The 25,134-nt window shown below is 45.3% G+C and overlaps 1 protein-coding gene across 1 annotated transcript in view; it reads left to right on the top strand.

Moving 5' to 3' along the window:
• The window catches only part of KIF5C (kinesin family member 5C), a 143,548-nt gene that overhangs the window by 36,919 nt on the left and 81,495 nt on the right, over positions 1-25,134 (top strand). Inside the window, exons 2-4 of the mRNA XM_079782497.1 lie at positions 10,064-10,154; positions 18,097-18,170; positions 24,388-24,492. Coding sequence (XP_079638623.1) covers positions 10,064-10,154; positions 18,097-18,170; positions 24,388-24,492 — 270 coding nt within the window. The remainder of the gene's footprint in view (positions 1-10,063; positions 10,155-18,096; positions 18,171-24,387; positions 24,493-25,134) is intronic.

Here is a 25,134-nt window from a genome sequence, read left to right as displayed (position 1 = left end):
ACACCGCAGGAGCCAATTGCTGCTTTATGGACGTCAGTGTCTCTCCTGGGAGCAGCCTTGGCTTTGGCCAGAACTGGCACCAGGGCCTTCCCTGGGGCACAGAGCCAGTGTGGGCAATGGGATGGGAATGTCTGGGTCCAGCTCTGGCTTAGCAGTTATAGACCCTGTCACAGAGTCATCCCAGCGCAGTTGGGGGCAGGCAGTGGAGTGGCGAGAAGATGGAGCTGGAGTGGAGGGTTCAGCTGATGGGAGAAAGCAGGCTGCTTGGCCATAGGGTTTCCTTGTGCAGCTCCGATTACAGATTGATGTACCTGGGAGAGGATGTCACAGTGACAGGAAAGAGCTGCTGGTCACTGTCAGGTCTGGAGTGCTTCCGCACGGCGGCCTCTGGGGGTTTGCAGGCCAGCTCCAGAGAAGTGGGAAGGTGGGGGTGGGGTAAATAGTTGCGAAAGGATAAGGAGAGAGGGCAGCTCTGTGACCGCTAAAATCTTGGGTGTGGGGAACGAGAACGGTCAGCTGGTAAAGTTTCTGACACACTAGAGAGATACTGTGAGTATGGATTCTCTCCCTCCCCCGAGCACCCAGCACCCGTTGATGCTGTCCTGCGTCTGATCTCCCAGGTGCCCCTCTGGCAGGTGTGAGTCCTCATCACCGTCCGCAGACTGTTACCGAGCACCTACCCCACCTGTACGCTGTGCACAGGCACTCTGCGAGGCCAGGGCCTTCAGCAGCCGGTAGCAATGCTATGTGATCTGGGCAGACGGGGCCCCCTACGCCCAAGGGTTTGGCAAGTGACCAGCACCTTTTATGAAGAAAAAGGTACCCTTTTTTTCTAGGCCAGTGACCCAAGCTCACAGCGTGTTAAATTTTAACAAGGATTTCCATTTTCACTCACCCCCTTCTCTGGACATCAGCCAAATGTGATGGCTCCGTAAGTGATTCAACAATCTGGAATCTCTTAGGACCTACTGAATGAAAGACTGAAAAACATGTCCAGGGTTTTGCCTGACTCTGGGCTTCCCAGAAGCAGATACTGAGACAGGGATTCGAGTGCAAGCTTCCTTGGGAGGCGGATCCAGGAAACACTGATGAAGGGTGAAGTGAGGCAGGAAAGTGAAGGCACCAAGGTGGGCCGGGGCATCACACAGCTTCCCACCCCGAGCAATGGGAGTTTTTTCCCTGGTGGGGAACTCTGGGAGCCAGAGTCACCCCCTCCACTTCCACTCCTGGGTGAGGGAGCTAAAGTATTTATCCCAACTCCTATCAGTCATTGGTTGAGGAACGCTGGGTTGGTGCTGGGAGGTCCTGGCCACCTGCAGGCCATAGACTGGGCTCCAGCAGCCAGCAGCCAGGCAAAGAGATGTAGGTGTTGGTGGTGGGGCCGGCCTGCGAAGAAATGGTGATGATTGAAAGGGTGTTATGGTCAGGACCCGGGAAGCATCTATTTTGGGTTTGTAGTTGGTATTCACACAGAAGTTTCCAGGAAGCTCTAAAGCTGTACTAGCAAAGCTGGTGAGTCTCTGTGGCCTATATGGACTCAGCTCCTTGTATTTCTTGAACAAGCTTTATGGCTGGATATAGATATTTCATTTGTTTTTAAAGCATGTATAGGATGGCCTTGGATCCGACTAAGCTTTGCTTGGACCCTCAGAAATTAAATGGCCCCGTGCTCAGTGGAGCCAAGCTCATGAGTCGCAGACCTGTGGGCCAGAAGATGCCCGAGGTGTGCTTTCGTACTTGGATGTTGTAAGGGCACCAGCATGCCAACCCTCTGAGTCGGTACATTATAATACAAGTGCCTGGTTATAAATTGGTCAAAATTTCTTATTGCAAAACAGTGCTGACCACATCTTGAGCATCTTCTGGAACACCACGCACTGCCCTAGGTTCTTCATTTGCATGAGCATATCTAATCCTCACAGGAGGCCTGCATCGTGGATATTATTGGCTCAATTTTACAGATGGGGAAGCAGCCTCCAAGAGATGGGAATGATACCCAAGTGCCTTTGAATTCATTTCTGCTCTCCTTGGGCAACACTCAGTATTGGTTACTGCAGTGAGGGGCACAGAAACCCTATTAGAAATCCCGTTTAAGTCCCCTCCTCCTGGTCCACTGTTCTCTTTCATAAAGCACATGAATGTGTATAACTTCTACTTTCCATAAGATGGTTCTCTCACGTTGGGCCATTTTATAAATGTTGCGATCACAGCACAACAGTGTGTTAAAATGGTTGGAGACATCTCTATATCCATAATGTGTATGTAAAAATACATTTTATGGTATATTAAATCTCAATTTAAAAAAGCTCTCCTAAGATGTAAGTCAGCATCACAAAGAAATACCACTGCATACCCCAATAGGATGTTTATAATAAAGAAGACAGACAGTAACAAGTGTTGTCAAGGATGTGGAGAAATTGGAACCCTCATATACTGCTGGTGGCAACCTAAAATGGTACAGCCACTTTGGAAAACAATTTGTCAGTTCCTCAAGAAGTTAAACATAGAATTACCTTATGACCCCCCAAATTCCAATTCTAGATATAGACCCAGGAGAAATGAAAACATGCATCCACATAAAAAACTTTTATATGACTGCAGCATTCATAATAGCCCCAAAGTAGAAACAACCCTAATGTCCATCAGTTGATGAATGGATACATAATATGTGGTAAATGCATACAATGGAATATTATTCAGTCATAAAAGGGAATGAAGTATCGATTCCTGATACAATATGGATGAACTTTGAAAACTTTATGCTAAGTGAAAGAAACCATTCACAAAAAGCTATATATTATTTAATTCAATTTATATGAAATGTCCAGAATAGGCAAATCTATAAAGGCAAAAAGTAGATTAGTGGTTGCCCAGGGCCTGGGGAATTGGAGGTTGGAGAGTCACTGTTTGTGGGTATAGAGTTTCTGTTTGGGGTGACGAAAATGCTCTGGAATTGGTGGTGACATTTGCATAACCTTGTGAATATTCTGACAAGCACTGAATTGAACACTGTTATTAAAGGGGTGAAATTTCAATAAACAAAACAAAACTTCTGGCAGGATATTTGTGTTGATAAAAAATGAGTATCAGCCGAAACCGGTTTGGCTCAGTGGATAGAGCGTCGGCCTGTGGACTGAAAGGTCCCAGGTTCGATTCCGGTCAAGGGCATGTACCTTGGTTTCGGGCACATCCCCAGTAGGGGTTGTGCAGGAGGCAGCTGATCGATGTTTCTCTATCATTGATGTTTCTAACTCTCTATCCCTCTCTCTTCCTCTCTGTAAAAAATCAATAAAATATATTAAAAAAAAAAAGAGTATCAACATTAACAGAAGGACTTCTGCTTTTCAGTTAATGTTTTGGAAACTTTCTGTCAGCTTGTTACCAAAAAGCCCTTCATGGTCTCTAGTTTATCTTATTTAATTTCTTCTTGTGCAAATAAACATAATGCTTTACTGATGGCTTAACCTTGGACATCCTTGGAGTTCTTCAAGTCAAAACCAATCCATACAACTTTTAGGAAGGAAATGCATTTGTCTTTCTCTTTCTCTTTCAGATAAAATAAATTTGGAGGTTGAATACTTAGTTCCCCAAGTAAGACAAAGTTGCTATGTGGATGTAGGTAGGTCTTTGGCCCTGGGGTGTTTTGTTCTGGAGGACAGTTCTAGGTCTAATGCTTCAGGGAGGCAGATTTAGAAGCAACACAGGGACACAGCTCTCTGATAATTAGAGCTTGTTGAGTTTTGAGCACATTCACCATCACCTATCAGGCCATGGAGCTAGGCATGCATTGAGAGGAGGTTGGATGGGCTGATTCTAAACTTCCTATTAACTCTAGAAGCTGGGGTTCTAATTCTTCAGCTGTACTACTCCAGTTCTCATAGCAATGACTTCATTCATGGAATGAATCAGTTATATATTTGGAAATAATTTAAAATTGATTGGAAGGAAAGAAGAAAAAAAGGACTAGAGACTTATGCTTGTTGTTTCCTTGATGTCTGGGGAGATTGCAATTGATTCTAAAGCCAGAACTTCTGGAACTCCAGATAGGGAGCCAGGAGGTCGGATTCTAGGCACAAATTTGGTAACTACCTAATTGGCTGGGTGCCTTTTTGCAAACCATTTACCCTCTCCAGATTTCATTTGTTTATTTGTAAAACATAATGCTGGTTTGGGATGGCCTTGAAGGACCTTTTGGCTCTGAGAAATTCTAGAATTTTTCTTAATAATTGCAACTTTTAATAGCAAGTCTTTCATCTGTTGCCAGGAAGGCTTGCCATGTGCATAGCCACCCTTTTTCTTGCCATCCTGGTCCTTCTTCCCTGATCTTAGATTAAGCCCTTCTTTTCTCACTGGTTTCATGTCAGCGCCACCTTCATCATGGTTAACACTTGCTTGGTTGCTATAGAGGCTACTAGGGTGTCTGCCTTTTGTTACCTCGTGAATCACTTGCTTTAATCTTTCATATTAGTCTTAGCATCTGCTGTTCTGTATGCCTCTTACTTTTACAATAACTCATAAGCTACTTAGGAAAACAGCAGAGTTTAAAGAAAGAACACTTAAAACCAGAGCCTTAAAGTTATTTCCCAAAAGTAATAGAACTGATCATGTGACTGGGCCTTAGTTTTCCAGTTTGTGAAATGGGGATAATAATAGTTACCTCACAGAGTTACTGTGAAAATTAAATTAAAACATAAAAGAGTTTGGACCCACAGTGGTGGGTGATGGTGTGGGTGGACAGTTGGTGGTTAGAATAGGCTGAAAGGAGCTTTTCGCCTGTACTCTTAGATGAAGACACACTAGCACCTGGGCAGAGAGTTAACGATTGTTCTCAGTAGTCAGTTCCTCTTCCGAATTCTCCACAGTGTCTAAAGATAATTCCACAGAATGAGTTTAAATCTTGCTGTGGAAATTTAAGGCTCTTTTTTTTTTTTTCTGTTTCTTTCTTAATAAAGATAGAAGTAAAGCCCTAACCGGTTTGGCTCGGTGGCTAGAGCGTCAGCATGGGGAATGAAGGGTCCCAGGTTTGATTCCGGTCAAGGGCATGTAGCTTGGTTGCAGGCACATCCCCAATAGGGGGTGTGCAGGAGGCAGCTGATCGATGTTTCTCTCTCATCGATGTTTCTAACTCTATCCATCTCCCTTCCTCTGTGTAAAAAAATCAATAAAATATATTTTTAAAAAAAGATAGAAGTAAAGTGATTTAAATCATTGGCCACCTTTGGCCACAACCCTTGGTTGGTCTTAGAGATTGTTATTAGATTGCGTCTTGATGATCTCTTCCTGCTGATAACTACTTTCCGCTTCCTCAACACCCGCCTGGTGCCCATCTCCTGAACCTTTAAGTGGGTCTTCTGCTTTCCTCCATCTCCCAGAGTAACCTTCCGTCCTGGCGGGGGAACAGTTGTTGGCTAACAGGTCAAATGTATTAATAGACAGGCCATATGGTTCACAGACAGTTTGCTCTCAACAGCCCTGATAGGAATTCTGGTGGTTTGATTTAAAAAAAAAAATTTTTTTTTAACTATAAAAATGTGAGAACCATCTGCTGTTAGTTTTTCTATGTGGTAAGTTCTTAGTTGCTCTGCTCCTAGCAGTTCACACTGCTCCATGTGGAGGCCTCCATGGCAAAGCTGGCTTACTGTGGTTTCCGTTGGGAAGTGTGTGTCCTATCCAGGTACCCTTCATAAACTGCAGCAGGTTTGCCTACATGTAATTAGGTCTTGGGGGTTATGTAGCTTGTCTTAGCTGGTTAAATGCTTTAATTGTAGCAGTTCATTTGATTGGTTAGGAGTAGGTCACATACTAGTTGGAGCAAACCAAATAGGGAAATGCGATAGAGAGTGATGCCAGGGTGGGGTGGGCTGCTTTAGTTAGGATCATGGAAGCCGAAAAGGAAGATAAATTGGAGTTGAGATCTGAAGGGTGATAGAGAGCAGACAAGTGAAGATCTGCAGTGCGAGAATGCTACGGGAAAGGAAGAGTTAAGAGCAAGGTTTCTGAACCCAGGACTACGCAAGGTACAGGAGGAAGTTCAGTGAGATGGAGGAGCATGCAAGAGCTGAGGGTGAAGAGGGTCTAGTTAGTGTAGCAGGAGCCGCCTGAGATTTTTAAGGGAGGGGATACTGTCATCTGACTTACAGGTTTAGCGAGGTCATTCTGACAACTCAGTGGAAATTGGATCGACAGGAGCAAGGGTGGAGGCTGGAAGACCAGTGAGGAGGCTGTAGCTGTTGTCCAGAGGAGAAACAATGGTGGCTTGGACTAAGGGTGTGTGGTATAGATGGTGCGATGTGATAGAATTGGGGATATATTGTAGATGTGGGACCTGTGGAACATACTGAATGATTTTAGTCTGAGTAACTGGGTGATTGGTGGTGCAGTTCTTATTCAGATGTGGAGGGCTTGCTGGTTCATTTTTAAGTTTGATATGGCTAATGGGCATCCAAGTGAAATATGTCCAGCAGGCGATTGAGTGCATGAATCTGGAGCTTAGATAGATATGAAGGCTGAAATGTTCATTTAAGTTACGTGAAGGTCAACACTGTAGACAGGAGGCTGCGTGTAGGACACACCATTAGCTAGAAGTTGGAAGGAGATACCAGCAAAGTACTCTGAGAGAGAGAGAGTAGCCAGAGAGGTCGGAGAGAGCCCGTGCTGAATAGGCGGCTGGAATGGAGTGTTTCCTCCTCATCAGTGTCGAGTGTTAGCACCCAGCATTTGTGTGCAGATGTCATTCCAAAGATTATTTCGTAGCTATAAACTTAGTGACACCCAGAGCTAGCGAGCCCAACGCCTGCCCACAGAAACCCTCAGCCACAGTGGAGTCAGATATGAGTCTTGTCTGTCAGGATCTGTGAGACTTTTAGACCATTACCAAAGAGTGATCACATTTTTGCTGTTGTTTAATGCAGTTTGCTATACAGCTGGCATGGCTATACCACAAATCAGTTCTTTGAAAATAATCATTCACTAAATTCTAATCCCAAGACTTTAACCCTTTGCACTCGCTTGCTTTTTTCTCGATTCCTTTATTCTAATGCTAACCGTGTCGAGTCACACTCGACATCCGAGTGCAAAAGGTTAAGACTCATCTAAAATAAAAGCATGTAACTAACTTAGTGCACACATGGAAGGACACATAAAAATTCTTACATTTTTAACTACTTAATGTGCTAATCCTGGCAAGATAAGTCTCATAATAAACTATTTTTCTAAATTTTATCTTTTCTTGACGGCAGCTTCTGTTGGGAGTTAATTTCAGTTCATGGGAGATTGTCATACTATCTATTTTTCACTTGGTAAATGATATTTAAGTGAGTAGAGATTTCTTGCCTTCTACCTCTATTATAGTGAAACTATAATACACACTAATGCACTTTTTAAGTTGAAGGACAATATTGGGGAGTCCTATCTTTTTGTACCATATAGTGTAATGTATAGGTCATTTTTTTCCTGCTGTATTCTGTGTGTTTTCTCTAAAACCCAAAGCAGAGTCATGCTGTAAAAACAAGATGGTTTATTTGCTGATGCTAATCAGGTTTGGAGAAATAGTGGATTTGTTTTAAACTAAGCAAAGCCGCATTTCCTTTCCAGAAGGTTCCATGGATGACAAATTCTTAGGCAAACTCTGAGTGTTTTATTCTCACCTTCTACCCCACTGACATTTAGTTAAATGTTACAAATAGATAAAGCTAATAAGAATGTAGTGGGTAGATAGTTGGCAATAGATTGTGGTGAGGAATAGTCTCTTGCTTATTCAACCAAGTACTAATGAATGCAACTTGCTGGGAACAAAATATCAGAAAATGATCCCTTTTCATAATCTATATATATAAAAGCCTAAGCAACCGTTTGACCAGTAGCTATGACACGCACTGACCACCAGGGGGCAGATGCTTAATGCACAGACATGGAAACATGGAACAGACTGATGAATCCCAGAGGGAAGCGGGGAGGAGGAATGGTGGGAAGAGATTAATCAAAGTTTTATATGAATACTAGAGGCCTGGTGCCGGAATTCGTGCATGGGGGTGGGTGGGCGGGAGGTTGGCTGGTGGCGGGGGGGACCATGGGAGGTTGGCCACTGGCCCCCAAGGAGGGAGCTGGCCCTCAGCCCCCTGGGAAAGGGGCCACGTCCATTGCCACCCACCCCTGGTTTCCTGTCCCAGCCTGGGCCCGAAGGCCCCAGTGGGGTCGAGAGAGGAGGCGATAGTTACCGGGCCGGATGCGGAAGGAATGGATGCTGGATATGCTGGATGCCGCTGTTGGTGCCATGCCACGACATGGTTCCTCGCCTCCCCCCGCCCCCTTCCCTTGCTGCTGCCACCACCTTGGTGGGAGGCTAGCCCCAGGGAAGGGAGAAGATGGGAATGAGACAAATCCTTGTGTCGAGGGCTGACTTTCAATAGTTCGCAGCAAGGGAGCTGCTCTGCTATGGACGAAACCCCAACCTAGAAGCAGGTCTCTATGAATGGTTTAGCAGCAGTGGCTGATGGGGGCCGGCCGGCCAGGGTGAGGAGCCGTGGGAGGTTGGCTGTGGCAGCGCACTGACCACCAGGGGGCCGCTCCTGCGTTGACCATCAGCCCCCTGGTGTCAGTGCGCATCATAGTGACTGGTCGACTGGTCATTTGGTTGTAATGGTCACTTAAGCTTTTATACATATAGACTAGAGGTCTGGTGTACGGATGCGTGCACTGGTGGGGTCCCTCGCCCTGGCCTGCAGGGATTGGGCTGAAACTGGCAGTCCGGCATCCCCCAAGGGGTCCCAGATTGCAAGAGGGTTTCACATAATAACTCCTACTGCTTTGTATAAAAACAGCAGTAGTTATTTGATGGCACCTTGAAATTCTTCATTTAAAAAAAAAAAAAAAAAAAATATATATATATATATATATATATATATATATATATATATATAATCTTCATTGATTTCAGAGAGGAAGGTAGAGGGAAAGAGAGATAGAAACATCAATGATGAGAGAAAACCATTGATTGGCTGCCCACAACCCAGGCATGTGCCGTTGACTGGAATCGAACCTGGGACCCTTCAGTCTGCAGGCTGATGCTCTATCCACTGAGCCCAACCAGCTAGGGCGAAATTCTTCATTTTTTTCTCTAATTTGAAATAAGTTACTTTAAACTGGAAGTAGCTTACTTACCTGGTTGGCTCAATCCTATTTTCTAAGACTATAGCTAAAGCATAACGCTAAAGCCTAGGACCTTACCTGCCCTTGTCATAAGTAAGTAAAATGCTAAGCCAGTCTGACAGCTGTGTGCTTAGTTTTGCGTGAAGGTTATAGGATGTAACAAGCCTTGTCCCTGGGTCCCTCAGGAGTAGTTATCTTTTTGAGGTGTCAGACTTGTCCTTGGGTGGTTCCTAGTGTCCAGAGCCATGTTTAGGAGGCACGGGGGAGGGGGGTGGATGGGGGGGGGGAGTGGCTCTGGGTGCTCATCTTACCTCCTTTTCTGCCCTTCCCTCTGCCACCTGGGCAAAGTGAAGTTGAAGGGCCGCCTGGTGGATCGGCTGTGGGCAGCACTGGCGCAGAAAAGGAAGAGGCTGTGTCTGTCTTACCCACCTCCTGCCCTAGTGCCCAGCACGACCCACAGGTTGAGAACCGCTAGCAGGGTCGCCTAAGACCATCGGAAAACACAGATATTTACATTACGATTCATAACAGTAGCAAAATTACAGTTATGAAGTAGCAACGAAAATAATTTTATGGTTGGGGGTCACCACAACATGAGGAACTGTATTAAAGGGTCGCGGCATTAGAAAGGTTGAGAACCACTGGTGTAAGGTCTCAATAAACCAGTATTAGTTCAAACGAGTGAATGACGCGTCAACCTCCTTTTCGTCAGAAAAAGTGTTTCAAGTAAAAAACAAAACACCTTTTCTTCTCTTAGATTCTCAACACTGAACACATATTCCCTAGTCTTGGGAAAGAACTGCCTTAAAGATTAGGGCCGGTGATTTAGTATCTGTTGTCTATACTAATATTAGTGCTTTTATTCCGAAACTTTTAATGTGTTTCCCCCCTTTTTTCTTTTGTCTTTCCTTTTTAGCAAGGGAAGCCATATGTCTTCGACAGAGTGCTGCCTCCCAGCACGACCCAAGAGCAGGTTTACAGTGCGTGTGCAAAGCAAATTGTCAAAGGTAAGCACTATTCCTTTATTTCCTCCTGAGCCTTTCAGAGTAATTGAAAACATTAAGTGATATTTGCAGCTTAAGAATCAATGTGCTTTGACTGTAAGCAGAGGCCTACTAATTGGGCACACTGAATTATAGCCCGAGGTCTGGTCCTAATTTGCTGGGGATGTCATGCAAGTTATTTAACCTCCCTACACCCCCTTTCCAAGGAGATTTCTTTATTTCTTCTGCCACCTTTCTGGCAGAGCTATTTTATCACTTAGAAGCTTCAAAGCAAGGTGAGCTAGGACCACACTTTTTCTCTAATGGTTTTAAAATACTGCCGCAGGTAGGGGAGTTCTGTTTTCCTTCCAAGGAGAAATATATAGATTCCTGATGCTCCAATTGTATATTTTTGGCTGATTTATTCTGTGCATCGGTCTCTTCAGAAAGAAGCCTTAAATGTGGAAAATTCTTGAGCATCAAAGAATTTTTTCCAGCATCATAAAATCACATTACCTTGCTGGTTATTGAGCTGTTTTTGCTCCTCAGCACTCCTTAATTATACTTTCCTCTAACCCACTTTCAGTCATTTCACTACGATTCCGACATTGGTTCCTCCAGATAGGCAGCCTGAAGCCTACATTTGTGTCCCGGAGATCTGTTTTTTTCTCTGGGACTGGCCTTGGCCGGGAGTGATTTGTGTCACAATAACAGCAGGGAGCTGAAGCATTTACAGGTCGCCCTCCCTCACCCTGGCCAACCGGGGGCAGGTTGGAGCTTGCCTTGCAGAGCTCACCATCTGCACTGAGCTGAGGGGCATCTCCTGCTACTTTGCTTTTCATCATTAAATCCTTGCTTTCAAATTTGAATGCTTTGGCGTTTGTGCTTTCAAATGTCTTGATGCTGCCACCTTTATAGGTAGCTCTGGATTTAAAGAGCAAAAAATAAAAACGAAGTAAGAAAAAAACACCTTGTCATGTTAGATCTTATTTTTAGAAGCAGAGATGACTAACCTAATGCTTTGAACTCATGAAAATCAGCCCTGGGTACATCTGTTAGATTAATTCTGACCCTGGACACCTGCGTGGGAGCCTGTCGGCAGGCAATGTTCCTTGCTGAGGTGTATGGTTATTCACGTTCCTTTTGCAAAAATCAATTAATTTTGAAGGTCTTCACAGTAACATTTTTAGAGAAAACTAAAAGGAAAAAATATGCCTGAATTTGAGCTCTTTTTGAATTAATAGTATGAGCCTACACTGGTGGTAATTTTCATCTCCTCTTTACTTCTACTCTTTTGCTTCTCTTTCTATCTAAACATGTTTTTTTTTCCTCTTTTTTTGGAGCATTTAATTCTAGTTTGTCCCTAGTCAGCCTTCCTTTCCCTCTATTATTACACTTGTTCATATCTTCCTTAAAGTAAATTTAATCACATATGAGCCAGAATCTTCTTCTGTTTCTCTCCCCTTCATTATCAGAACCAAATAGTATTTACCACATGCTGTGCTAAGCATGAGGGCCATCTAAATACATCCCACCCTCTCTAAGTTGACATCGTAATTAGAGATAAACTCCATTTAAAAGAAATCCTGTGATTAACAAACAGCAATGATAATCTTTAAGTCTTTATTTACTAGAGAAGCGTGTGTCCCTTTTGGTGTTTGGATTTTTCTACAGTGTGAAATGTTAGAAACAGCCTGGGGAGCTTTCATGAAGATGTGACCTAACTATGGATAACTTGAGACCCAATATATGGTGAGCCACAAAGAAAACCATTTAGAATAAAATTGGGCCCTGATATGATATAATAAACACATTTTTCAGGCACCATAAATATTACATAAACATAGTCATTTTGTAACAAGAAAGAGTACCTTAGTTTCCCTTGAAAGGAAATTAAGAGGGGAGTGATGAAGACCTGAGTTATCTTTTTTAACCCCCACTGAGGCTAGCGTGAGGGGAAGTGGCCATGTATTTCCGCATCAGCCAGGTCAAACATAGATATGTAGGAAAGAATTCCTTGGGATAGATTGCAGTTACAACTGAGGTATCTCTTGCCATGACAAGCCCTGTTTAAATCAGGAAAGGGAGGAGGTGCTGTGGGGCCTTTTTCCTAGGGGCCAAGAATTAAATCAGATGACTGTGAAGGTCACCATAGTCTCTGTGGTTCAGGATAAGGTGGTGGACTCTGAGCTTTCCTTTCAAATCTGTCTAAACCCTTAATATTTTTTAGATCAAGAGGACTTCTTTTAACTTCTTTTATGCTCTCTTAGATTTTTTTCATTCCCTTCAACTTCGTTGGGTTCTTAAGTGTTTCAAACATTTGATTCTAAAGTCCTGGCATCTCCCACACTCTCATCTTTTTCTGGAGTGTGCTTTTCAAAATGTTGTCTGAGAGAATATGTGGAATTTTCTTCTAGAAGAGGTTATAGGGTTTGTGACTACCAGGCTGGTATATAGGAAAGTTCCCATAAATACCGAGGATTTAAAAACCAGGGTTAGTGGATACTATTGTTGAAGTAGAGTAACTATGGCCCAGACTCCAGAAGTCACTCAGGGCATTTGCCTTTCAAATTAACTAGATGTAGACTCTCCAGTGCTGGAGAAGGTGGTTTTCTAGATCTAGTTTCTTTAAACTTCATTCATTTGGTTGTTTCTTTCATCCATTCCTTATGCAAGTACTGCGTATTAAATATCCACCATGTGGTAGATACTGCTAGTAACAAAGGAGTAACAAAGATATGTAAGACTCTGCAAGAAGTTTTGAGTAAAAGGAAACAGACAGATGCAGCCATAATCATCATTCACATGGGTATTATGAGTTTTAAGGTGGGTGTGTGCAAATGCTATGGGAGCACAAAAGAAAGTCACTTGGTACCGATTTTGATGGGCATGGAAGGGAATTGGAGAATTAAGGAAGGCTTCTTGGAAAGGTTGGGTCTCCAGGACAAGAGAAAGGCTATATATGCAGGGGGAATAGCGAAAGCATAAAGACACAAATTATGTGGCGTGTTTGGGCAACTTAGAGTGGAACACGGTGCAAGGGGATGAGACTTAAAAAAAGTTTGGCAGGATCAGAGTTTGGTTGCAATTGGTGGGCTTTATATCCTGTAGGCAATATAGACCTATAAAGAATTTCAAGCTTAGAATATTTTCAGGTCTATTTTACTATTATATATGACTCTTAAGGAGATATGTTTACTTCTCTACTGTTATCTGTCAGGCACCCTCTATGCACTTTACATATGTTATTGTATTTTAAATCTTAACAGGTCTACGGGGTGTAAGCATTATTTTCCCCATTGTACCAAAGAGGAATTTGAGGTGAAGCAATTGGGCCAAGTCAATTAAGAGGTAGTGAGGCTGGGATTTGAACCTGAGTTTATCTGACTTACTTGGATTTTTCTGCACTGTCCTCCTCACACTTTTCTGGCAGGCCCATAACGAGCATTTAAATTTTTTTTTAATTTATTGATTGGTTTTTAGAGAGGAAGAGGAAGGGGGAGGGAGAAGAGAGAGAGAGAGAGAGAGAGAGTGAGAGAGAGAGATTGATTTGTTCCACTTATTTATGCATTCATTGGTTAATTATTGTATGTGCTCTATCCGGGGATCGTACCCACAAACTTGGGGTATCCAGACAACACTCTAACCAACTGAGCTAAGCTATCAGGCCAGGGCAAATGAGCATTTAATAATAATTATTTTGTGAGTTGTTTTTTTCTATCAGCCATATGGACAGTTAACCCAGGCATTGAAATAAGATAGGGACAAGAATGTGGGTGGGAGGAAGGCAGAGGAGAGAGAATAGAGGTTGCAGTTCTAGAACCTCCAGATGGGCCTGCCTGTCTGCCAGTAACACATTTCAGTTCTGAAGGTGCCGCAGGCCCTCACCTGGGTACAGTGGCGGCCCTGCAGGCAGGCTGTTAGTCCAGATTCTGGTTGGCCCTGGCATTCAGCAGGATTGCCTCTACCTTCTCCGCACATGGGCTACTTGCATTCTTTGGTTGACTGGAGAGAGCCTTAGGGTTCCAAGCTGGGACAACTTGTGTGTCAGCCACTATTGCCAGAGACCCTGGTGCCGCTGACAGGCCATTTCACCTGGAACGCTGGGAGGAGGCCACGGCAGCCTCCGCAGGAACACGGGTGTGTCGGTATGATCACGCCCTCCCCAAATTCTCACCAGACAATCGAACTAGCCCTTCTGCTCCAGGAAGGCCTGGGCTCAGAATTAGCAAAACTAGGACAGAAAACTTGGCTTTTGAGGCTGCAGGAAGAGGCAACAAGTATTTTCAAGTATCCCACTCCCCTCCTCCCTCCGCCTGGGAGAGGAGAAGTCCCTTCCCGCCTGCAGTGGGCTCTCTGGGGTTTGCTCGGCCACCAGATTGACGTGTGCTGTGTTTTTGGGCTGCCGCTGACCGGGTGGTGTGAGCTGAGATCACATCACGCCAGAAATGGTCACAAAGGAAGGTTCTGTCTGGCCGAGCCGGCTCCCTGCTCTGTGGCTTTTGTCACGGTAGAGACTCTGAAACAAATGCTTCCCTCCGGCCCAGGAACTGCCCCTCAACGTGATGAAAGTGCCTTTTGTGGACTGTCTCTGCTCGAGGTGGTGGGTGGCTGCGTGGCTCCGTGTGGCGCTAGCACAGGCCTGCTCGCTCTTTCTTTGGCGGCTCTCCGGCTCCCTGCATCTCCTGTCATCTCAGTGGTCCAGCCCCAAAGGCGTTGTTTGTGCTGCACCCCCTCAGCCCTCCCCCACTTCTCCTTTCCACCTAGAGGAAATAACCACACATAGAGCAAGCAAATAAACAAAGAACGCTCCCTCCCCAACGCAGAGTTTGGGAGAAAATAGAGAACACTGGGTTCAGAGAGCCTTTTCTTTTTTTTTTTCTTTTTAAATTACCTTCTAATTCAGAATTGAATTGATAGAGGGCAGCCATCCCTCCGTTCAACCTTGAGCACTAGGCACAGTTTCTTCAACAATGAATTTATTGTAACATGATTGTAAAGACTTTAAAGGCCAAGTGGAGTTTGTTCTATTGGGCTTGTATTTGTTCTCTTTTTCCTAAAAAAAATAAATAAATAAAACATTGCGCTCAGTGTTAAAATAGCAGCAGCAGGCTATCAGGGATTCTCTAATAGAGCTCCATGCGCTCCTCAGCTCCTCACTCCACAAGGTCATGTATGTGTCCCAGTTCTTACCCCGCGGGCGTTCGGTGAGCCGCAGCTGCCTGGGGTTAGTGGGGCTGCCTTCTGCTGAGCGAGCGGGGATTCAGGGAGGCGGACCGGCTGGGGCTTCTGGGAGGCCCAGGCCGCTGTCCGGGCCCATTGCTTTTCTGCAGGGGAAAAAGCCGCGCAGGTTTTCTCCTGGCGGCAGGGCTCGGGCTCTGAGGTGAGTTCTCTTTAGGGTGTGGCGGGTTGCTCAGAGGCCCCGCCTGGGAACATGGGCACTTGCAGGGTGGCCAGGGGCCCAATCCCAGGAGCAGAGGCAGCTGGACCCTCGGCCTTGGCTCCCTTAGCCCTGTCCTAACGCCTGAGCTAATGGGTCCCAGAGTGCGTCCTACATGGAGGCTTAAGCTAAGGAAGCCCTTTCAGTTTGGGGGGAGATGTTTAATGTCTACGAAATAGAAGCTTGCCCTAACCGGTTTGGCTCAGTGGATAGAGCATCAGCCTGCGGACTCAAGGGTCTCAGGTTGGATTCCAGTCAAGGGCATATACCTTGCTTGCGGGCACATACCCAGTAGGGAGTGTGCAGGAGGCAGCTGGTCGATGTTTCTCTCTCATCAATGTTTCTAACTCTCTATCCCTCTCTGTAAAAAAATCAATAAAATATATTTTTTAAAAAGAAATAGAAGCTTTAGTGCGGTGATGGGGGCTAGAATTCTGGTTGCCTGGAGTTGTTTGTGCCATGAATATGGAATTTTAAAAGTACAACCAAAGGAGCACACTCTCCCTCCCAGGAGCACACCACGCCTTCCCCTTTCTCCCATTCTTCCCCCGAGGCTCACCTCTCTCCCCTAAGTTCCAGGGGCCCCACGAGCCTTGCAGCCAGGGGAGCATGGGCAGCGGCAGTTGGTCCTGGGCTTATCCCTGAGCCTTGCAGCCAGGGGAGCATGGGCAGCGGCAGTTGGTCCTGGGCTTATCCCTGAGCCTTGCAGCCAGGGGAGCATGGGCAGCGGCAGTTGGTCCTGGGCTTATCCCTGAGCCTTGCAGCCAGGGGAGCATGGGCAGCGGCAGTTGGTCCTGGGCTTATCCCTGAGCCTTGCAGCCAGGGGAGCATGGGCAGCGGCAGTTGGTCCTGGGCTTATCCCTGAAGCTGTTTTTCTCTGACCTCCCAGGGAGATGACAGCCGCCCGGCCGTGGCTCATTTCTTGCCCGTGTTTCCAGAGACAAAGCAGCCCCACCCAGGCTCTCCTGTCGCTTCCTCTGTCCTAAGCCTTGCCTTTTTCCCTGTCCTGAGCTTTAATCGATGCAATCTCAAAAATAAATAAATAAATAAAAGTACAGCGAAAATGCGGAACCTTTTTCCTGGGTCCCTCAAAGCTTATCACATTCAAGTACGTGTAGAGGCTCTCTGCTCTGGCCACTGTTCTCAGCTCTGAGGAATCTTTTCTCTGAGAAAGTTGGCATTTTCGTGAAAACTGAAGCTTGAACCTCCAACCCTTCCGTCTTCTTCAAGTTTCTGCTTTCCCTGTTACCAGGGAAACCATTACCAGAAGTCTGATACGTGTGAACATTCTCTCAATATAGCTTGACGCACACTCTTGAGGGCTGCTACGATTTAAAAAATCCTGCCACTTAATTTTCCTTTCTTTAGTTTCCTAAACGACATCCCACTTTCTTTTCTGGCCTCAGTTCAGACTTCAGTAACCTCAGATCAGTAAAATGTATATTAAATTTTTTTTTTAGGAAATCCAGCAAAACAACAAAAACCAACGGGCATCACACAATTAAGAGAGATTCATTCACCCACCAACCAAACACACCTGATCAGGACCTGAACTAGATGGAGCTGATTGCCTGGCTCCATGCCCTGAAAGAGCACAGCTGGGTGTGGGATCCTCTCGCTGCACCATCCTTTGGGGAATGAAGGCTCCTCCCCTTATGTAGAGAGGGTAGTCAAGGATATTAATTGTGCACCATTCCCCTTTCCATGAGGTTTATGTGGATGAAGGAGGGTCGAGGGAAACCTGCACACAATGTATTTTGATTACCTCTGCTGCTTTGAAAGAATTCCCACAGATAATCTTCAGCGCAGAGCAGGCTCCATCACACCCTTCCCATCCCCAGGGGAGCCGCTCGGCTGCCCTGTGCGGGTGCCCAGTATGCTCACAGTGCGTTAAAGAAACCCCGATGCTGATGGGTTCAGTCGCTAAAAACAGAGGCATTAACTTTGAGTCAGGGCCTTGGCGGTGTCTGGGCTGATTGGATTGTTGCTGTGGGGCTCAGTTTACAGAGCGGGCCCTGCCCCCACAGCTCTGGACCAGCTCCCTCTGCCGGGGCTCTGGTGTAGCCTTCACAAGAAACCTCCCCAAGGAGCTCGCCTGGGCCAGGGTTCAAACCAACCCAAATCAGACCTTCAGGAAAGAAATTCTATTCTGCACCTCACTCCAGAGACGCAGGGCACGGATAATGGTTCTTCCCCTGGCTGATCTCAAGAGAGCAGCTTAGAGAAGAAAACCCAAGTATCTTTCTACTAAAAGGAAAATATAAGCTCCACATCTGTTGTAATTTTGATGTTACTGGGAGAAGTGTCTGCCTCCCTCTACCCTAACACGTTCTGGAGGAACGTGAGTCCATTTCTCTTTGTGGAGCAGGGGAGACTCTCATTTCTGCCTTTTTCCTCACAGTTCTACTTAAAATTTTAGCAAATGGAGTTGAAATAAATGAGATGGACCATTTGGAAAATGTAATTTAAAGATATGCATATGATCAAAGTAATGGGTTAATTTCACTTGTTTTTTCTTGCTTGCAGATGTCCTTGAAGGTTACAATGGGACAATTTTTGCTTATGGACAGACTTCATCAGGAAAAACGCATACCATGGAGGTAAGATTGCAGCGGGCTTCGATGTCAGGCCCTGAGACTGAACAGAACTTGAAGTGCATGTGGCTTTTTACTGGGCAATAGAGATGGTTAAGGGATGTTATGTTTAGCCAGTTTATTGTATCTTTAAGAGTTTAAAAATAATGGTGAGTAATAAAATCTCAGGAGTTCAGTATTTTTAAAAAATCCTTTGTTAATAGCTCTGTCATAATAATAATAATTTTATTTAAAATAATCATCAACAGGCTAAACAGTGGTGTGAGTATTCGTATGGGCTGGAGCCCAGTCTAACAGAAAATCTCTTGTGAAAATCATTTACCCTAAGGAGGACCCCTGGGGAGGCGTCTCCTCAGAAATGTAAAAAACTGTAGGTCAGAGATGAAAGAAGCTAGCTTGTGGACCAGATTCAGCCCACAGACACATTTTTGTTTGGCCTGCACAGTGGTTTTGTTTTGTTTTTAATTTTAGGCAATGTTTAAAATGAAATGATTTCACACAATTTTAAGTGTCCAAATTTGGTTTAAAATTCTGAAGATCTAGCAACACTAGGTAAAATTTCACCATAATATTAAGGGAAAGCTTCAAAGCAGGGATCTTCATTGTCTTGGTCACCTTCCTATTCACATGTCTGGTGTGTGGAACTAGGAGAGGTCTGATGCAGTATCTGTTAAAATGTTACACTGTGGGGGCCCTGGCTCTCCGGTCTGCCCCAGCCCACTCCATGCACACCATGAGTATGAACTCATCTTCAGCGTCCTTCCTCATTCACTTACACACCCGGCCCCTGTGGGCGCTTGAGGGTGTCACCCCAGCTTGATTGTGGGCCATGGAGCTCTGTGGCCCAGGCTGTCCTCCAGACAAAGCACATCTGCAGACAGACTGGCCCCTGAACCTCTTCTTTCCCCGCTTTCCCCATGGACTCCTGGAGGCCTTCAGGGCCAGATCTTTCTTCTAAAGGCGGGGCCCACCTGGCGTGTTAGGAGAGGTGGAAGCGTGGTTATTATAAGAAACTGCACTGAGAAACTTTGGGGGAATTCAGTTTCTAAGAGGGGTAAGATGAATCCTTAATCCTTCAAGCTTAGGTTTTTCCATTTACGGTGCCCTCCTGGGAATATCACGGAGACGGCTGCTGCAGAATCAGTTTAGCTTATGAATCATTCCTATTGAAGAGGAGATTTCAAAGGCATGAGGCTAAAATCCTCGGGGCGCTGATGTTCTGCTCACACTGATTTCAAGTGTGGGGTATGACTCTGGGGATCTCATTTCTGTTGTGTTGACTCACTTTCACCATTTGCTGGAGACAAAGTGGTTCAGAGGCTGCACAGATGAAAGGAAGCACGAGGCTTGTTTGCCACCCCCTCTGGGCAGGGCGGGACTGCCTCCTGACACCGGGCCTCCAGCAGCACAGCTTGGCACGCAGGCCCAGGGTCCCGTGCTGCTGCCCCAGCCCCTCGTCTGCCCCTCGTACTGGGTCCCAGACCCTTACCCTTCTAGATTCGAGAAGTGTTGCGCTTATGCATTTTTCAAGTCCCACCCACTCCAGTAGCCCGGGACTGAAGCTCCTCCATAGGTCAGAAGGCACAGGAAAGAGAGAGAGCATCTCCTGAGGATATCAATCAGTCTTAGGTCTTGGGGAAAATTACCACATAATATACAAAACAGCAACAATCTCGCCCAAATGCATTATTTAAAATTCTACAAAATCTTAGAGAATGTTTACAAGAGCGACCTTTTTAGCTTAGGGATTAAGTCATTTTTGGAAAATGCAAGGTGTTCGCTAAATATCAGGTATTTAAATTGTAAACCATTGAAGGAAAGACTCCAGAGTAAAATCTGGGTTGTGTTTATGAGTGGGGAGAATAAGTGGGGGCACAATGCTGGCAAAGAGGTGTGTCAGCAAATTAAAACTAAAATTGGAGGCATTTCGTTAATAAGAGCACCTCCAGCCTTCGGTGTCTCACGGCATGAACCCCACGATGGCTGCAGCAGTGCTGGGGACCCAGAGGGACTCGGGACCAAAAGGGAACTGGATTCTGTGCCGATAACGCTCACAGCTGCTAAATCCGGTGGCCCTCCTCTCCTCGTGGGTTTTCAAAGGCTGATTTGAGTGTGACTTTTGTAAATCTCATCCTCATGCCTACAGGAGGAGGGAGTGGGGGACGTGAGGCCTCTCCTAGTGCCCCCACCCCATTTAATCTGGTTCTTTCTGGGGGGAAATTATAAATTGGAGAACAGGTAGGGGAGATTTTAGAGGAAAAAGAGGAGTCAAGCTAAAGCCGTAGAGACTGCAGGAGACCAAGAAATCCAGGACCCTGGAACGCCATTAAATGGAAAGAAACCCTGTGGGGCTTGCACCACCTGAAAGGAGCAATGTTACTATTCGGAGTTACACATTGTGATCCTTCAGAGGCTTTGGGAGGGGATGTGAACTCGCTGAGTGGACAGAGCTGTCACATTTTAAAGCTGTTTTCATTTTAATCCCCCATTTTTGTTCTGACATCCAGTGGTGATTCCATTACCTTCTATTGAGGGGAACAAACAGATAAGCCTACATAAAATTGGAAAGATTAGCTTTTGAAGATGGAGCATTTAAGGCGGATTTTCAGTAAAAATATGAAACCCTTGAGAGTGCTGGTGCTGAGCTGCAGGCGCAGCTGCATGGCCTGGGCTGGGGGGCCTGCGCTGGAGGCGGTGCTGCTGGGTGCTGGCTGGGTGGGAGGAGCGGGCTGCCTGTTGTTCAGCCTCACCTCGTGGCCTTCAGCACACTGACGTGGATGGATGGCGACACTGGTGTTTTTCCATCTGCCCAAAGGGACACCTGGAGGCCATCGACTGGGTATGGGCTGCCCTGCTGCCGGGAGAGCCTGCCAAGTGGTTTTAATGAGGCTGTCTGAGTGCCTTGCACTGATGGTTGCCTGCTTTCCCATCTTAAGTGTTTCAGGAAACGTCCTCCTTGGGAGGCTGAGGAGGCAGCCGGGGCTGGAACAAAGAGAGTGTTGTTTTGTGGCCCACGGCCTGGGTCTGGTTTCTTTTTTCATACTTGCTCCTAGAAGGCCATACTGAGAAGTGGGGGACGTTTTTGAAGAAGATTATACAGGATCAAATATTTTTAAAAATGTTCTTTTGCTCTCTCGGAGAGGCATGATGATGAAGTGGTACACTTCTTTGCTGTTAAAGCCCATCCCTGATCCCCCTGCCAGCTAAACTTGTTCTCTGAATGGGCATCGTTCTGTCTTGGTTCCTGTACCTTTGCTCTGTTACTCCCATCTCATCCTCTCTGCCTGCATCCTCTCTGCCCGCATCCTCTCTGCCCGTCCCTAATCTTACTCGTCCCTCAGGAATCGGTTCCTCAAGGAAGCCATCCCACACCTCCCCACCTGAAGGAACTTTCTCTTCTCCGGTAGCCGCCTGCTTCTTTACCACCTTTGATTGCCCGAGGTTAATATTTGTTGTACGTGTGTACATGTGTATTTCATTTGCAAGGTAATTAGCCTAGAAGCAGTGAAGGTCTTAATGGAACACCTCTGTCTCAAACACCGCCCCCCCCAACACACACACACCATCACCCCACACCACACATATCAACACATGTACACACCACTCACACCCAGACTCTGCATTCACACACCACATACCACACATATACACTGCACACACACACAACACTTCACAAATCAAAACCTTCCCCCCCCTTCCCGCCTCCCCCCCACAACACACACACACACACACACACAGATTGTTTGAGCAGGCTCAGTCCACTGAGCATAAAGGCCCCCACCACTCCTGGGCTTATGAGCTAGATCAGGCATCTCAGTCCTTAAGCTTGTAGTAGATTGGGGATCACTTCTGTCTCCAAATGAACATGTGCTTCCCTCTCATGTGATGTTGGGGTGGAGGCTTCAGGGAAACAAAACGGGGAGCATCCTAGATGTACCGCTGGTTCTGCCTCGGTTCTTTCCCTGACAAAGGCAAGCAAAGGATGTCAGTGCTGTATTAACGAGGAATCAATTGGAAGATGAATCTGTTGCAAGGGAAAGTGTCTAGGGAAACAGATTCGAGTCCATTATACATGATATTTGGATTATCAATCATTCTTCTTTGGTTGTGGATACTGAGGAGAAGCTAAAGAATTGTGATGAATTATTAAAGAGCTCTGGAGAGAGTGGGGGTGGGGGAACTTTTAGACTCTGAGTCAAGATTGGCCCCATGGTGTCAGAGCATTTGATTGGAGAGATCTGTGTTTTCACCGCAGGTGTCATTTCTGCCACCACTTCCACAGTCCAGGGCAAATGAGGTCCAGTATTTGATTTGTTACATGTTTATGCAAATTAAAGTGACCAACATTTGAGCCGCTCAGTCTCTGTCATTTGATGTTGCTTCATAACATACATATTAATGGTGTGGGGTAGAAATATGTTTCAGACCTCAGGTCAAATAAACTCCAACAACTGCTTAATGAGAGCCTGTTATGAACTGAATAATAGAATGCTAACATTTATGGTCACTGATTTTATATATAACTGTTGCATTTCAATTCCACAATAATTCTCTGCAGTAGATACTGTACCAAGTATAAGCAGTGGGGGTGAGCACGTGTGCATGGGTCACCTCCGCCTTTAGGGAGTGTGTAAACTAAAAAGCAGTCTAAACACATCAAATGATTTAGGATCTTAGCAGAGGAGGACATTCCAAGAAGTGCCCCATTTCCCAGGTAGGAGAGCTTTGCCGGAGACCAGAACCAGTGCTGGGTCACATGACTTCTTGCTTTTGGTAACTCAGCTGTTGGCTTGGAAGTCAACCTGTTAGCAAGGCACTATAGGGTGAACCCCTGAAGGAAATAGAGGATTTGATTGAGAAAAACAAAGCAATTTTCCATGTTTTGGGCAGATTTGGAACAAGGATATGAGTCAAGATTGTAAAGGTTGTGGGGCTTCCCTGCAACACTAAAGAGCACCCTGGGTTTTGTGCTTGTCTTCCAGGTCCATTTGTTCCTAGAGTTTTAAAACTTTCAAAGGGTCTGAAAAAATTCTCTGGGAATATAGTTGCCAGTGACCACTTAGATGCAGGCCATCTGTGCACTGAGGGCTTGTTTAACATGTAATGGAACATAAGTGTTCATTTGAGTGTGGGCATAAATACAACTCTCGGGGCTCTGGCCAGTGGCTCACCAAAAGGTTGGGGGTTTGATTCCCTGACAGGGCACATACCTGGTTTGCAGATTCAGTCCCCATTGGGGCATATACAGGATCGATATTTCTTTCTCACATCGATGTTTCTCTCTCTCTCTCTCTCTCTCTCTCTCTCTCTCTCTCTCTCTCAAATCAATGAATTTACCCTTGGGTGAGTATAAAGATCAGTCAGTCTCTCTGGGAGTTGTCCACCCAGGTCCTTGCTAAGGCTGTTGCTTTAAATACTTGAGAACTCTTCTTTAGGAATTGCTTTCATATCCTGCTAGTATCTTTTTGAAAGTCTGGATCTTAAAAATGAATTTAGCGATAGTTCACATAGCAGAAGAATCCATCTATTCCTCTACCCCTTAGATAAAATGAATAGAATTAGAAAAAAGAGGTGAAGAATAAGAGACTATCTTACATTTGGATTTATGGATTAGAAACAGCCAAACATTATTTGGAACAATTCAGGCTGGGAATTACAGATTTTAAAAAAGAAATTAATAAAATGGATTTTCTTGATTGGTTTGTAAAGTGATGAAGGTATTTTCTAACAAGGTTCTTAGGAATTTTTTTTTTTTTAATAATGATGATATTAATGAATCTGTCATCTCTCAAGGTGACTGCATTAAAGCAGGTTAACTTGGGTTTGTAGGTTCTGGTCAGGTTGTAAAAGTTCAAAAACAAAACCCACATTTTCAGTATGTTATAGTCACCCATATATTCTCAGCCATTCTCTTCCTCCTTCCTACCCCCTGACTCACATGCACACTGATTTGAGTGGCAGCAGGAAGGAACACTCTGGGGCTTCCCAACCTCACAACCTCGCAGAACAAGCTGTCCTCTGCTGGGAAAGAAAACCGACACGTGGAGTTACTGGGCTAACTTTTGGTGAGCTGGCATGTCAGGTGGCTCCAGGGGAGTAGTCAGTCCATGCGTGGGTGCTCCTGTTCCGCAGAGTTCTGTTTAAGAAACCCAGGTGTGGTCTTTTCTCATCTCACGTGTTTTCCGGTGCTCTAACACCTGTGTTTGTGTTTTTCTCCCACTAGGGGAAGCTGCATGACCCTCAACTTATGGGGATCATCCCAAGGATTGCACACGACATCTTTGACCATATATATTCCATGGATGAAAACCTGGAGTTTCACATCAAGGTAAGTGTCATTGATTGAGACCCGAGAAAAGAAACAGAGCCCAAAATTATGTTTCTTGGCTTCCTTCTTACTGTGTACACATGAAAAAGATGGTCTTCTCTAATTTAAATGGCATTCCTGTGGTAAACAGAGCCATATTTTTTATTTACTAATTAAGGTAATGCTTAGCTGTCAGATGGTTTACTGAGATAATGAGATAAGGTAAAAGCCCTCTTTCGGATGGAATCACCTTGATAGCTGCCCGACTCCTGCCCTTTTCCCTGTGGGTTTCTACAGATATGATTGGAATGAGTCCACAAAGTGTATTCCGTGGAACAGTCCTCTTATTCTTCATAGAAGTATGAATACTATGTTTACCAGGGAAAATACTTATGTGGCCATATAGGCTGGGGACATGCCGCATTGCACAGTGTTACATTTATCACATGCTTAGATATGCTGTTGTGTAATGCGATTCTGCAAAGGGGACATGAGACTTACATTTGCCAGCTTGGCTGGACACGCTTTTCCTCCCTGGCACTAGTGTGTTGAGGAGTACACGCTGAGAAATGTTGGGGAAGGGAATTCTCTTTCTCTCCTTTGTTTTGTTTGTTTGTGTGTTTAAACCAGAACTTAGGTTTTTGCTTAAATTCATGTTGGTAT

This window comes from Cnephaeus nilssonii (assembly GCF_951640355.1).
Source record: "Cnephaeus nilssonii genome assembly, chromosome: 10".
In the NCBI taxonomy this organism is placed as follows: Eukaryota; Metazoa; Chordata; class Mammalia; order Chiroptera; family Vespertilionidae; genus Cnephaeus; species Cnephaeus nilssonii.
Note: the sequence above shows the minus strand (reverse complement) of the source record. Positions and strands in the feature narration are given on the sequence as shown.